General features: G+C 37.3%; 1 protein-coding gene across 1 annotated transcript in view; it reads right to left on the bottom strand.

The window, feature by feature from the left end:
- Nucleotides 1-12,237, bottom strand: part of IQUB (IQ motif and ubiquitin domain containing) — an 87,624-nt gene that overhangs the window by 31,022 nt on the left and 44,365 nt on the right. The window contains exon 8 of the mRNA XM_043968461.1: nt 5,282-5,457. Within this exon, the coding sequence (XP_043824396.1) occupies nt 5,282-5,457 (176 nt within the window). The remainder of the gene's footprint in view (nt 1-5,281; nt 5,458-12,237) is intronic.

Genomic DNA, 12,237 nt, shown 5'->3' with positions numbered 1-12,237 from the left:
ACTCTAAGATTTGTAAAGTGCTTTTCTTACCTTATAGTATTTGATCCTCACAACATCCCTGGAAGGTAAATGCTATAGCTCCGATTAACTCCAGTTTAGAGATAAAGAAACTAAAGGTGAGAAAGTATTAAATGATGTTTCTATCCCTACTCACCTAATTATCTAAATCGGGCCTGTAACCCAGGTCTTTCTAACTCTAAGCCCAATGCTCCAGCATACCACCTAGCTATTTCAGTGAAATTGTATTTTAAGTTGTTTCTTTGATGAATGATACCTTTAAATCACAAATTAACTACATTTGTAAAAAGGTTTTTTCTGTTTGTTTGTTTGTTTGTTTGTTTGTTTTGTGGGGCAACAGGGGTTAAGTGACTTGCCCAGGGTCCCACAGCTAGTAAGTGTCAAGTGTCTGAGGCCAGATTTGAAATCAGGTCTTCCTGAATTCAGGGCCAGTGCTCTATCCACTGCTCCACCTATCTGCCCCCTGTAAAACGTTTTTTAAAGGACAAACGGATTATATCCTTTCAACGACAAATTTGGGTTTTTTTAAGTCAAAAATGAATCTGAAAACATTTAGCATACCCACTTATGGAAGAGATGGAAGAGATCTGGGTTTGTATAGACTCCCTATGGAACCCAGCAGACACAGGAGTGGAGCATATTGCCATTAATATTCCTGTATCCAGGGACTTATTCTCTCCTTTGTGTCAACTTTCAGACAAAAGAGACTAATGAAGTCGAGACTGACCTACCTATAAAACAGAAAATCAGATTCACTGAATTCTGGGGTGTTTTTTTTTAAATCTCTTTCTCAAACAGTACAATTTTATTGACCTTTCAGAATCTTCTTACAAGTAAGTTGGGCTTTTATTTAAAGGCATCATCCAAAAGGCGACAAAGTACTCATAAATAAAATACAGCCTCACTAACGAATACTAACCTCCACTAAGTGCCCCAAAGTTGCTAACACTAACAACTTGGTCTTCAGTTTCATAATTCTCTGATTTCAGGCCTTCAAGGATTTGCAATCGTGGACATGATCATTTCAAATGGGTTGATTTCCTTTCCTAGCTTTCTTCTTCCATAGAGTGTCCTGGCAGCAATAAGAAATGCACAATAATCACGTTCTCTGAATTGCTTCTGAAAGTAGGCCCTTTATAAATTTCAGTTAGCTGCTAACACATGAGACAGAGCAGAGCCCCACAGACGGAAAACACAAGAACAGCAGGAAGAGATTCAAAAGGAAGGAAAGAGAGAGAGGTAGAGAGAGAACAAAAAGCCTACAAGCAGCAGGCCTCTTAAATAAGAGGGTGGAAAGGGGGAAAAATGACTGGGCTGTTAGAGCAGATCTTTTTCTTCCCAAGTTAATTCTTAGTTCTCTGAATGAACAAATTAAGAATAAAATTAACTTTTAAAAAGCTACTAGGTGGTGAGCTCCTTTCCTTTTAGCAAATGAGAAGGGTTTTTATTCATCTAAAGGGTACATGTCTGTTTAAAGCAGGGTGTAAGGGAGCTTAGAAAAGGACAATAGGAAAGTGTGATGCCTTATCCCATTAGGCACTGAATATGAAAAAATAAAAACTACAAAACTTAAGATGTTGCAATTTTTCCTTTCTTTCTTTACTTCTTTCCTTCCTTCTTTTTTTCCCCTAAGGTTGAGAGTTTTAAGGAGAGAAGTGAGTGAAAGAAACAGCTTTATTAGCTACAGGGGAAACTACATGTATCCATCAGAATAGTCTCTTTAAACAGCTTTTATTTAATAAGGGGTAATGACAAATAAGGATCAAGCTAGCAGTTTTGATTCTAAATTTCTTGACATGAATTTCTTCATTTCTTCATTGTAAATTCTTTGAAGTCAGAAAACTGTGGAAGTTGGCAGCATTTGGTATGTTAAGGTTATAAATTCTATTTCTAATTTTCCATCCAGTATTCAGATTGAAACTGTTATTAAGAGGTGACAAAAGCTGAATATAGAATCAATACTGATTGATTAGTTCATTGCCTTGCTTCAGGTTAATTGAAATAGTTTATTTCATCACGCTTGAAACTCCATATTCTAACCAAGAAGTTTCAGAATAGAATAGTGACTCAACAAATTCTATCATATTTTGTCCCCAATGAAAAAGAAGTTAAAGTCCAAATAAAATAAATAGAGTGTCCTGCCACTTACCAAGGCTAACCCTTGTACTTTCACAAGTTATCCTATTCGATCCCATGTCCTCCAGGAGATTTCCCCTTCTATCATAATCACACCCTCATTTATCTTCAGCCTCGTCCTGTCGAGCGGCTGTTTCCTCACTACACACAAGTACACCCCACAGCTCCTCTATCTTCAAAAATCACTCACTTTATCCACCCATCCCTACTAGCTATCATCCTGTACTGTTCCCCTCTGTGGTGGCTCCATTCCTTGAGAAGACCATCTGCAGCTGGTGCCTCACTTTCCTTTCGCTCTCTATAGTCTCGCTTCTTACTGCCTCATTCAACTGAAACTGTTCTTTCAAAAGTTACAAATTCTCTTTGAAATCAACAAATTGTAGAGCCTTTTCTCAGTTCTCACCTCTGCTGATTTCTCTGCAGCCTCTGACACCACACACTTTTCTCTAGATTTCCATGATCTTTCTTTCTTCTGGTTAGCTTTCAACCTATCTGCTCCTTATTCAGTCTCCTTTGCTAGATCTTCATCCAGGCCATGTCCACTAACCATGAGTGTCCCCAACACTCTGTCCTGGGTGCTTTTCTTTTCTCCCTCTATACTACTCTTGGTGATCTCACCAGCTCCCATGGATTCAGATATCATTATGTAGATGATTCTCACATCTATTTGTCCAGGCCCAATCCCTCTCCTATTCTACATTCTCAAATCTTTGTTAGATCTTTTGAACTGGGTTTTCCTATAATCACCTAAAAACATGTTACCATGTCGAAAGCCGATCTCATTATCTACCATGCCACCAGCACTCCCCTTTCCTAACTTTCCTATTACTGTGATGGGCACTACCATGCTCACAGTCACCCAGGTTCACAACTTAGTTGTTATTCTCAATTTCTTCACGTTCCCTTATCCAAATTTATCCAATCTGTTTTCAAAGCCTGTGGATTCTACCTTCACAGCATTTCTCATATATATCATCTTCTCTTCTCTGACATTGCTACCACTCACGTATGGACTATGGCAACAATTTGCTGTTTGTCCTCCTTCCCTCAAGTCTCTTCTCATTCCAGTCCATCTTCCACTCATCTATCAAAGTGCTCTTCTTCCTAAAGTAGTCTGACCATATCACTCTGCACTCCCCCTTCCTTCCTCACATTCAAAGTCAAGTGTTCAAAAATACTTCAAATTCACAAATGTTATTATTTTTTCATTCATTCAATAAACATCTATTAAGTGTCAAAAATAAAACAAAATAAAATTACAAGTTTTCATTATTCGTGATACTAGAAACTCATTGACACCAAGTTGCCTTTTAGAACAAGGCTCATCAAATATTTATCTATCAAAACTGGAGATCTTTCGATATTTAGCAATCCCCAAACCATATCTCTTATCTTGAAATCAAATAAGAAAATGGCTTTCCTTGCAGGAATCATTCATGACAGGTTCATGGGATCCTGGGATTTAGAGATTGAAGAGTCCTTAAAGAAGATGTAGTCTAATCCCCTCATTTTACAGATGAGATCCTCAGAGGTGAAATAACTTCTCTATTGTCACACATGTAATAAATATTAGAATAAGGTTTCACATTCAAGCCCTCTACCAATTGAGGGTTTTTTCTACTAATGCACATGATTCTTCAAGATGGAGGCTATTATTAGTGTACTGAGGTAATTCCACTGCTTACAGAGTAAAAAACCTTTATCAAATAAGACCCAATAATAAATAGAATCATATAAATATTTATTATAATTCCCTTGTTGATAAATTGAGTCTACAAAACACCAGGTTAATTATTGAAGTCCTGTCTGGATAAAGTACCTACTGAATTGAAACAGAGCTCCAAGGGTACCTACTTAATCCAGAATATTATTTGTTTGAAAAGCCACAAAATTTCCAGAATTACAAAGAACTCTTTTTATGGAAAATTCTAAAGTCCACACTCCATTTCAGCACAATTCTCTCCTGAGAATGTCTGGGGGAAAAAAACAGTCAAGGGGCCTTCCAGGGACTTTTGTAGTTTTACTGTGGTATATTTCATCTTCACTGTTATTGGTAATCTTCACTGAAAGCTTAAAATTGTCAGTATACTGTTTACAAGTTGCTGTATTTCACTCCAGAAAGGGTGGCTGATTTTTATTGGTGAATAAGATCATGTAAGTTTCCTCAATTAAAGAAATATTACATATTTTAAATACATGTGGTTTATACTATACATACTTTGAGATCCTCAGATAAGTTATAGACTATATGCTGAAAAGAGAATGTGAAACATCATCATAAATTAATAGGTACTTGGAAAACTTTGTCCCTTTTCTACTTTCTACTGGACTGACTTTTAATTATACTGGAAGGTCAACATTATAAAAATAATTTAGTCTCCATGGCAACAGGTTGTTCAATATCTAATAGGCAGTTTCAACATATAAAAGGGTAATTGCTTTCATTTTTTTCTTAATTGTATATTTACATGGTTTACAATCATAGTAATAACCTTTTGGTCAAGAATTTCTAGTCACATAATGACCTGTTGTGCTAGAGTAAAGCAACAAATTACTACTACATCCCACAAGTTGCTGGAAGGAATCTGCCTGACCCAGGAGACATCATGAATGAAGTAACCCATGCATTTATTTACCTGTCCCATTTTATATTCAATCTGAATCCAAATCAAAAGGATCCCAAACATGCTTCTTTTTCCTGTCTTGGCAAATCTTTTTTTCCTTGGAATTAGTTTATTTTATAAGAAAATATGATTCAGATCATTAATCTTTATTCGAGGCTGTTGAGAAGGATCATATTACCTTATATTAGTGTGGGCAAGAGCTTCATAGGCCAAACCAGGCCAGCCTTATTTTACCAATGAAGAAACTGAGGCGTAAATAGGAGGAGTGATTTACACAAGGTCAAACAGGTTTTTATTGGCAGAGTTGGAATTAGGAATCAGGTCCTCTGACTCCAAATCCACTAAACAGGGCTCTGTTAACAAATACATTCCAAATTGATAAATAAGGTACTAGACGCAATTCAAGAACATCCATAAAATCTGACCTCCACTTATTTAAAGAATTCTATAACATGTTTATGCTCAGGATATATTAATATTCAAATGACAATTATTTTACCAACCTTATCTAAGAATGCATATATTGACTTTTCATACTTCTTATTATTGGCACGGATTCTCTGTCTCCCGATGGAAGCAATTATTTGTGTTTCTTTTTCTAAAAGTTCACAGAGAGCAGCTTTCCTTTTAGCCCCAGTGAAATTGTCATTGATGCAATCGAGTTGTTCTTGTCTCCAGACTATAAGGGGAAAGTGAAGGATTCATGGTTAAAATAACATCCTAGATCTTATTTTGCCTTCATGTCCAAACAATGGGTATCTTATTTTTAAGTTCACTTAAATCTAGTAAATTCAGTGTTCTGAAATTACAAACCTTTGAAACATAATTGAGCATAAAAAGAATCACATCTGATTAGAGGACAAAAGTTGGAATGTAGACTGGCTAAAAGAGAGTTTCACTTGACAAAACGAAAATAAGATACCTTTACTAATAGGAGACAAGTATTGAAGAGAAAATCAGACTATTAAGTTTACAAATTATCACTAAGTTTGTTTCTTAAATTTACTTAGACTTGAGCATTTTTCTCCTTCTTTAGGACATATACCAGATTATACACTTTAATCTGATTTTATCATATGTCAACAACAGGTTATAAAATTATTTGTTATGGTTATTGTTTTTCACTAAACCACTGGTTTGTAACATGACAGACATTTTTGGTTGCTATCTATTAAAAGTTAATGCAATTTTGGGGTTATGTGACCCACAAGATGGAAGACTAAACATTTTCTCTGACCCTCACAACTTCTCAAAGATCTCCAAAGTGGAAATTGTACACCAAAGATAAAGAACTTTGATTGTCTCCACTATCTTGGACACCCGGAATGCAAAAGAAGTCAATAAAAAACAAAACAACAACAAACCATGAACTGATGCCCACCCTGAATTCATTCAGTAGCTCCTTCTCTGCTACCACCACACTACGCCAGCAAGGCTGCACTAGCCAACTTGGTGATCTGAAACCCAGGCTTGCAACAAAACCCAAGAACCCAACATATGGACTTGTAACAAAACCCATCCTCACACCCTGGTTTCCCCCTCCCACTTTCTAGTGCCATGGAGATCTGAGCTCCAAGCTATGGGAATTTGCTCAGGCCACAATAGGCAGCTAGTGCTAAGTCAGCACTGTAGGGGCAAAAGCTTGCTGGGGCCACATCAGCTAGCCAGCACCATAGTGGGAATTGCTCTGGGCTGTAAAAGATCCCTGTAGGAAAGCCGATACACAGAAGTCAAGGTCTCTTCTCTACCCCAGCCCTCCTCCCAGGGTTTCAGAGACGCAAAGTGTGGAACTCAACCCCATAGTACCAACATAGCAGCTGTGGCAGTGCTAAGCCAGAGAAATGAATTACAGCAGCAGTGGGACAGGACACCAGGATGGGACCTGGGGGTGGGGGTAGGGTGCTACGGTTCAGTGTGTTCTGCGGCATTATACTAGGCTTAAGGGAAAGAGCTCAGCATCTAGGTGGGACAAATTCTGTCTCCCTAAAATTCACTCGGGACAGAGACCTAGTCTCTTGAACTATGAATTGTCCAGTGTGGGAAGAGGCTGACATGCTTTTATATCCAGCCCTCAAATAAACCAATAGGGGAGGGAGTCTGAAAGTGAGTAATAGAGGAAAATAAGGTGGGGGGGGGGGTAAAATTACCCAAAAAGCTTAGGAAAGAAAAAATCTCAAAGAACTTGAACACAAGCTGATAAAACATTTACAACAGAAGGAAATATGGCCTTCATATTGTAAAGAATTAAATGTTATTTGAGGTTTTTATGGCTCCATCTTTTGGCTAGAATATTTTTTAAAGAAACCTCGGTGCGCGCACTGGCCTCTGGGGCTCCACAAATGGCACAGTGCTCCACCCACTGGTTGTAGCCGTCGCCATGGCACTGGCATCTGACGTCATCACCACTCGCCAACGCCTACATGGGCCTGGCAAAATTATAATGATTGGAAGCCTAGTGAGGGCAGTCATGTGACTGTCAGAGCCACCAGCCAATTGGCTGGGGGCTGTCTGGGGTCTGCTGGGAAGAAGGGAGGAGATTCGCCATTCTAGCTTGTAGCTGTAAGGTGACAGGTCACTGCTGTTTGTTCTCAGCTGATTCCTGGGTAGTGGTGTTCTTCAGGCTGTATAATTTCCATTTTCCACATTTTTTTCCTTTCCCTTGATCCTACTGATCCTGTTTGTGGTTTTTTTAAAAGTTCATTCTTGTTAAATAAATCCTGCTCTGTTTTGAGGGAGGCGGCCGGTCTCCTTCCTTGCCCCAATATTGTGGCGAGCCACTTAGCTAACACTCCCCAATTAAAAATTGGTCCCTACAAGATGTAGTAAATTAGTTCAGGAATTTATGAATAAATACTACAAAAAAAAAAATAAAAATGATCCAACACTTGATGAAACAGAAGACCCTGTAGAATTTGAGAACATACAACCATAATACACTGTTTCTGAATGATTCAAAATATAGATGAGAATTATAAAGGCAGAAATTATGGCCTGCATAGCAAAAATAATAGATTAGAAAAACTCAAATCTGTGTTGGCAAGTCTCACCAAAGAAACAAAAGAGAGAAAAACAGATTGGGAATGCAAATACAGAGAAGTAAAGGAAAATACAGGAGAAGCAAAAACCCAGTAACATAAAAGAAAATAGTTTCACTACAAAACATATTGATCTTGAAGATAGGCAGAGCAGAAACAGCCTAAATATCATAGATACTTATGACAGAATATGACACCACAGAGAATCGGAACATCATAATGCAAGAAATGATACGAAAGAACTGCCTAGAACTTCTGAAAATAGAAAATGAAGTACCAGTTGAAAGAATTCATAGATCACCTGAAAAAAAAAAATCCAAGGCTGCAAACTCTAAGACATATATATAGTGGTTAAATTAAACAATTCAATTTAGAATCAAGTTCTGTATAATATAAGCCTATTTACAACTTACCTGAAACACAAAAAGAAATGGAATGTGTTCCAATGAGTAATAGAGCTAAGATATAGCCCAGAGTGATCTATCATGCAAATCTAAGCCTAACCCAAAATGAATAAAGATGGATGTCATATAATAAAAAGGCATTTGGAAAAATATTCCTTAGAAAGAAAACCAGACCTGAAGAGAATTTTTTCTTTTTCTTGAACAACCCAGGCAACAGAAATGTAGAAGGGTTAACAAATGCAGCAACTTAGGTGTAAATATACTGTATGTACACATGTGTGTGCATATCTTCTTTCCCCCATTAGAATTTGAGCACCTTGAAGGCAGAGACTCCAGAGCTACCACAGTGCTTGGAACATAAGTTGTTTTTTTGTTTTTGTTTTTTGTTTCCTTTCCTGAAATTAGTTTATTTGTGTATTTTCTATATTTGGAGGCATTCCTTTATTTCTTTTGTGTCCTCAGTTTTGTTAACACATAAGAGTATAATAAGTTCCAATCATATTATTTCATCTGGTTTTGTTGTGATCTTATTTTGCTTGCCATTTTATTTATTTGATTTTTTTGCCTTTCTTCTTCTTCTTCTTCTTCTTCTTCTTCTTCTTCTTCTTCTTCTTCTTCTTCTTCTTCTTCTTCTTCTTCTTCTTCTTCTTCTTCTTTTGGTTTTTGGCAGGGCAATGAGGGTTAAGTGACTTGCCCAGGGTCACACAGCTAGTAAGTATCAAGTGTCTGAGACTGGATTTGAACTCAGGTCCTTCTGAATCCAGGGACAATGCTTTATCTACTGTACCACCTAGCTGCCCCCTTTTTTGCCTTTTTAAATCATATTAGCTAAAATTTTTAAACTTTTAATATTTAGCTTTAAATATATTTTTTTATTTTTAAAATATTTTTAGTCTTTTTCAAAGAACCAACTTTTAGTTTTATTCATCATTCCTATGGGTTGTTGTTTTGTTTCCAGTTTATATATTTCTTATCTCATTTTAATATCTCTTATGTTTATTTATTTGTTAGCTTTCTAGTTTTTACATGTAAGTTCAGTTCATTAATCCTCTATTTTCTATTTTGTTAACGTATGTTTGTAGAGATATGATTTCCCCCCCTGAGGACTGCATTAGCTGCATCCCAGAAATTGTCATGCTTTTTCCACATAATCATTAATTGTTTCTATGATTTGTTCTTTGGCCCTCTCCTTGTTTAGGACTTCAGTACCAAGTCCCCATTTGGGTCTCTGCCTTTTGAGGCAGCTAAGTAGTACAGTGGATAGAGTGCTAGGTCCAGAATCAGGGAGACTAAGTTAAGTTCACACTTACTAGGTATATGATCTTGGACAAGACACTTAACCTCTGTTTACCTCAGTTTCCTCAACTATAAAATGATAGCTCCCATCTTTCCGGGTTTTTGTGAGGATCAAATAAGATCTTTGTAAAGTACTTAGCAGAGTCCCTAGCACATGGGAGACACTATATACATGCTCCTGGAAAAGACAGCGGGGTATAGAATAAAGGAAACAGATGAAGGGGTGAGCCTCAGCAAGGAGAAGGGCCAACACTTCCTTAGAATGGAACAAAAGGGAAGAGTAAATAGAGAAGATGTTGAAGTTTCCAAGTCAGAGGACAGTAGTTTCATCACATGCCACAAGAGGGCACCAGTTTCAAAGATAAAAGTTATTCACGCTATTAAAAGAACAGGAACACTTTATGAAATTTAGTTCAAAGATTTTATGGAAATATCCAGGAATCAACTGCAACTATAACACACATCTTCAGAAAACCTTCACTTGACCCTTCTAATCCACAATAACTCATCCCATATCCCTCCTGCCTTTTATAGTTAAATGTCCTGAAAAGGCCTCCTACAAGAAGTATCTCCACTTCCTCTCCTCTCACTCTTCTTTGCTCTCTACAATCTGCCTTCTGAAGTCATCATTTGGCTGAAACTGCTCTTTCCAAAGTTACCAGTGATCTTACTTGCCAAATAGCCTTTTCTCAGTCCTCATGCTCCTTGACCTCTATGTAGCCCTTGACACAGTTGATCGCCCTCTTCTTGAATTTTTAGGTTTTTGGGGCACCACTTCTGGCTCTCATCTTATCTGATTACTCATTCTCAATGTCCTTTGAGAAATCTTCATCCAGGTGACACCTATTTAACCATGGATTTCATACAAGATTCTGGCGTTGGCTCTCTTCTCCCTTTATACCACTTCACTTGGTGGCCTCATCAGCTCCCATGGATTTATTTTTCATCTCTATGATGATGACTCTCAAATATATTAATTCTAACCTCTTTACTGACCTCTAGCCTTGTATCTCCAACTGTCTATCAGACATCTTGACATAAATGTCCTGTAGATGTCTGCAGACATCTCATATTCAACATGTCCAAAACTGAATTCATTTATCTTTCCCCTAAACCCTCCCCACTTCAAAACTTCACTATTACTGTCAATTACAGGGTGTATCCAATAGGAGAAGCCAGTCAATGGTGTTAAATGCTGCAGAAAGTTTGAAAAAGGATGAGAATTGAGAAAAGGCCAAGATTCATTGTTCCAGGCTTGCAACCTATGTGTTATCCGTCACGCTTCACTGCCCACAGCCCCTATTCCTTATCCACTCTATTGCCAAAGCCTGTCAACTTTACTTTTGCAGCATCTCTCAAAAATGCCCCCTTTTCCTCTCTGATACTTCCACAACCCTGGTATAGGGCCTCAGCTTATCACATCTAGACCAGTGAGGTTTTTTCTAATAATTTAGATAATTTAAGGTTTGGGGGGTTTTGACAGGATTCCAATTATTATTAATATTATTTAGTTATTCATCATCATCATCATCACCATCCGGTTTTCTACTATAATAGCCAAGATATATAAACACAAGCATTAGTCTATGAACAACAAATAATCTTCCCAGTCAAAAAGATGAATATTTAAAATATTTCACACTTTTCAAGTTGCTTATTAAGCGTAAGAATCCTCAGAGCATTACATTGGCTAAATCACCAAATTTTTCATCAAGCATGTTTATAGAAATGGAAACAAGATAGGAGGAGGAAAGAGAATTCCAAAACAAAACTTTAACAACTGATAAAAATGAAGTTCAAATTAAAGAAATTTACACAAATGACATGGGGGTTGGGACTATTAGTAAGGGAGATAAGTCCATTAGGCTTGGCCACTGCCTGATCAAAGCCAGGGGGACAGAGATAACTCCAGAAGTCAGGACCACCATCTGTCATTCAAGCCCCCTAAACAGAACGTTTTATAGTCCAGATGATCACCCCATCTATCCTCCCACCATCCGTTGATTATAAAGGCTTTGGCCTCCCTCTCAGTAGAGGAGAAAGGTGACTCAGAGAATCACATCTCTAAGCCACCTCCTCTCCCCTTGAGGAGAAGTCTTTGACTTCCCTCTTGCTCACCTTCTCTAGTGCCCTAAATAAAAGACCATTTTATTCTAATTGGATTGTGTAGAAGACCCTCATGCCCCTCCCAAAAAAGAATCCACCAATCAAGAGCCATTCTCCAATTGATAACACACACAAAAAAAGTAAACAAAGTAAAACCCCCAATAAAATGAATACGACAGAACAGATTTTAAAAACAATTCAACAGTATGCTATTTATAGAAAACAAATAATTCAAAAAGAATTAAATATATTCAAAATGAATTAGTCATCTGAATTTCACCCTGCCCCAACCATTATAGCCTAGCAAAGTGTCTCTGACACATAGTGGCTAGGCCACTCTGGGCAAGTCACTTAACTCCTCAGTGTCCCAGGAAAGGGCTGAGACTGTGGAAGAGAAGGTGCTGGCCTGCACTGATAAAGGAGGAGCTACCTATACCAATGTAATCACAAGTTAAGTTAAAAAGAAAAATCATGACAATAAGGATATAAGGTAAAGTTGAATTTGAACCACAAAGTATTAAAAGAGATAAATGAAAATATTTTATTATGCTAAAAGGTTTTATACAAAATTAAAGTATGCTGATTTTAAACATGTATATATTTATACTGTAGCTACTA

This window comes from Dromiciops gliroides, chromosome 5, assembly GCF_019393635.1.
Source record: "Dromiciops gliroides isolate mDroGli1 chromosome 5, mDroGli1.pri, whole genome shotgun sequence".
Classification (NCBI taxonomy): Eukaryota; Metazoa; Chordata; class Mammalia; order Microbiotheria; family Microbiotheriidae; genus Dromiciops; species Dromiciops gliroides.
The sequence above is the reverse complement of the archived record's forward strand: the minus strand, read 5'-3'. Positions and strand labels throughout refer to the sequence as shown.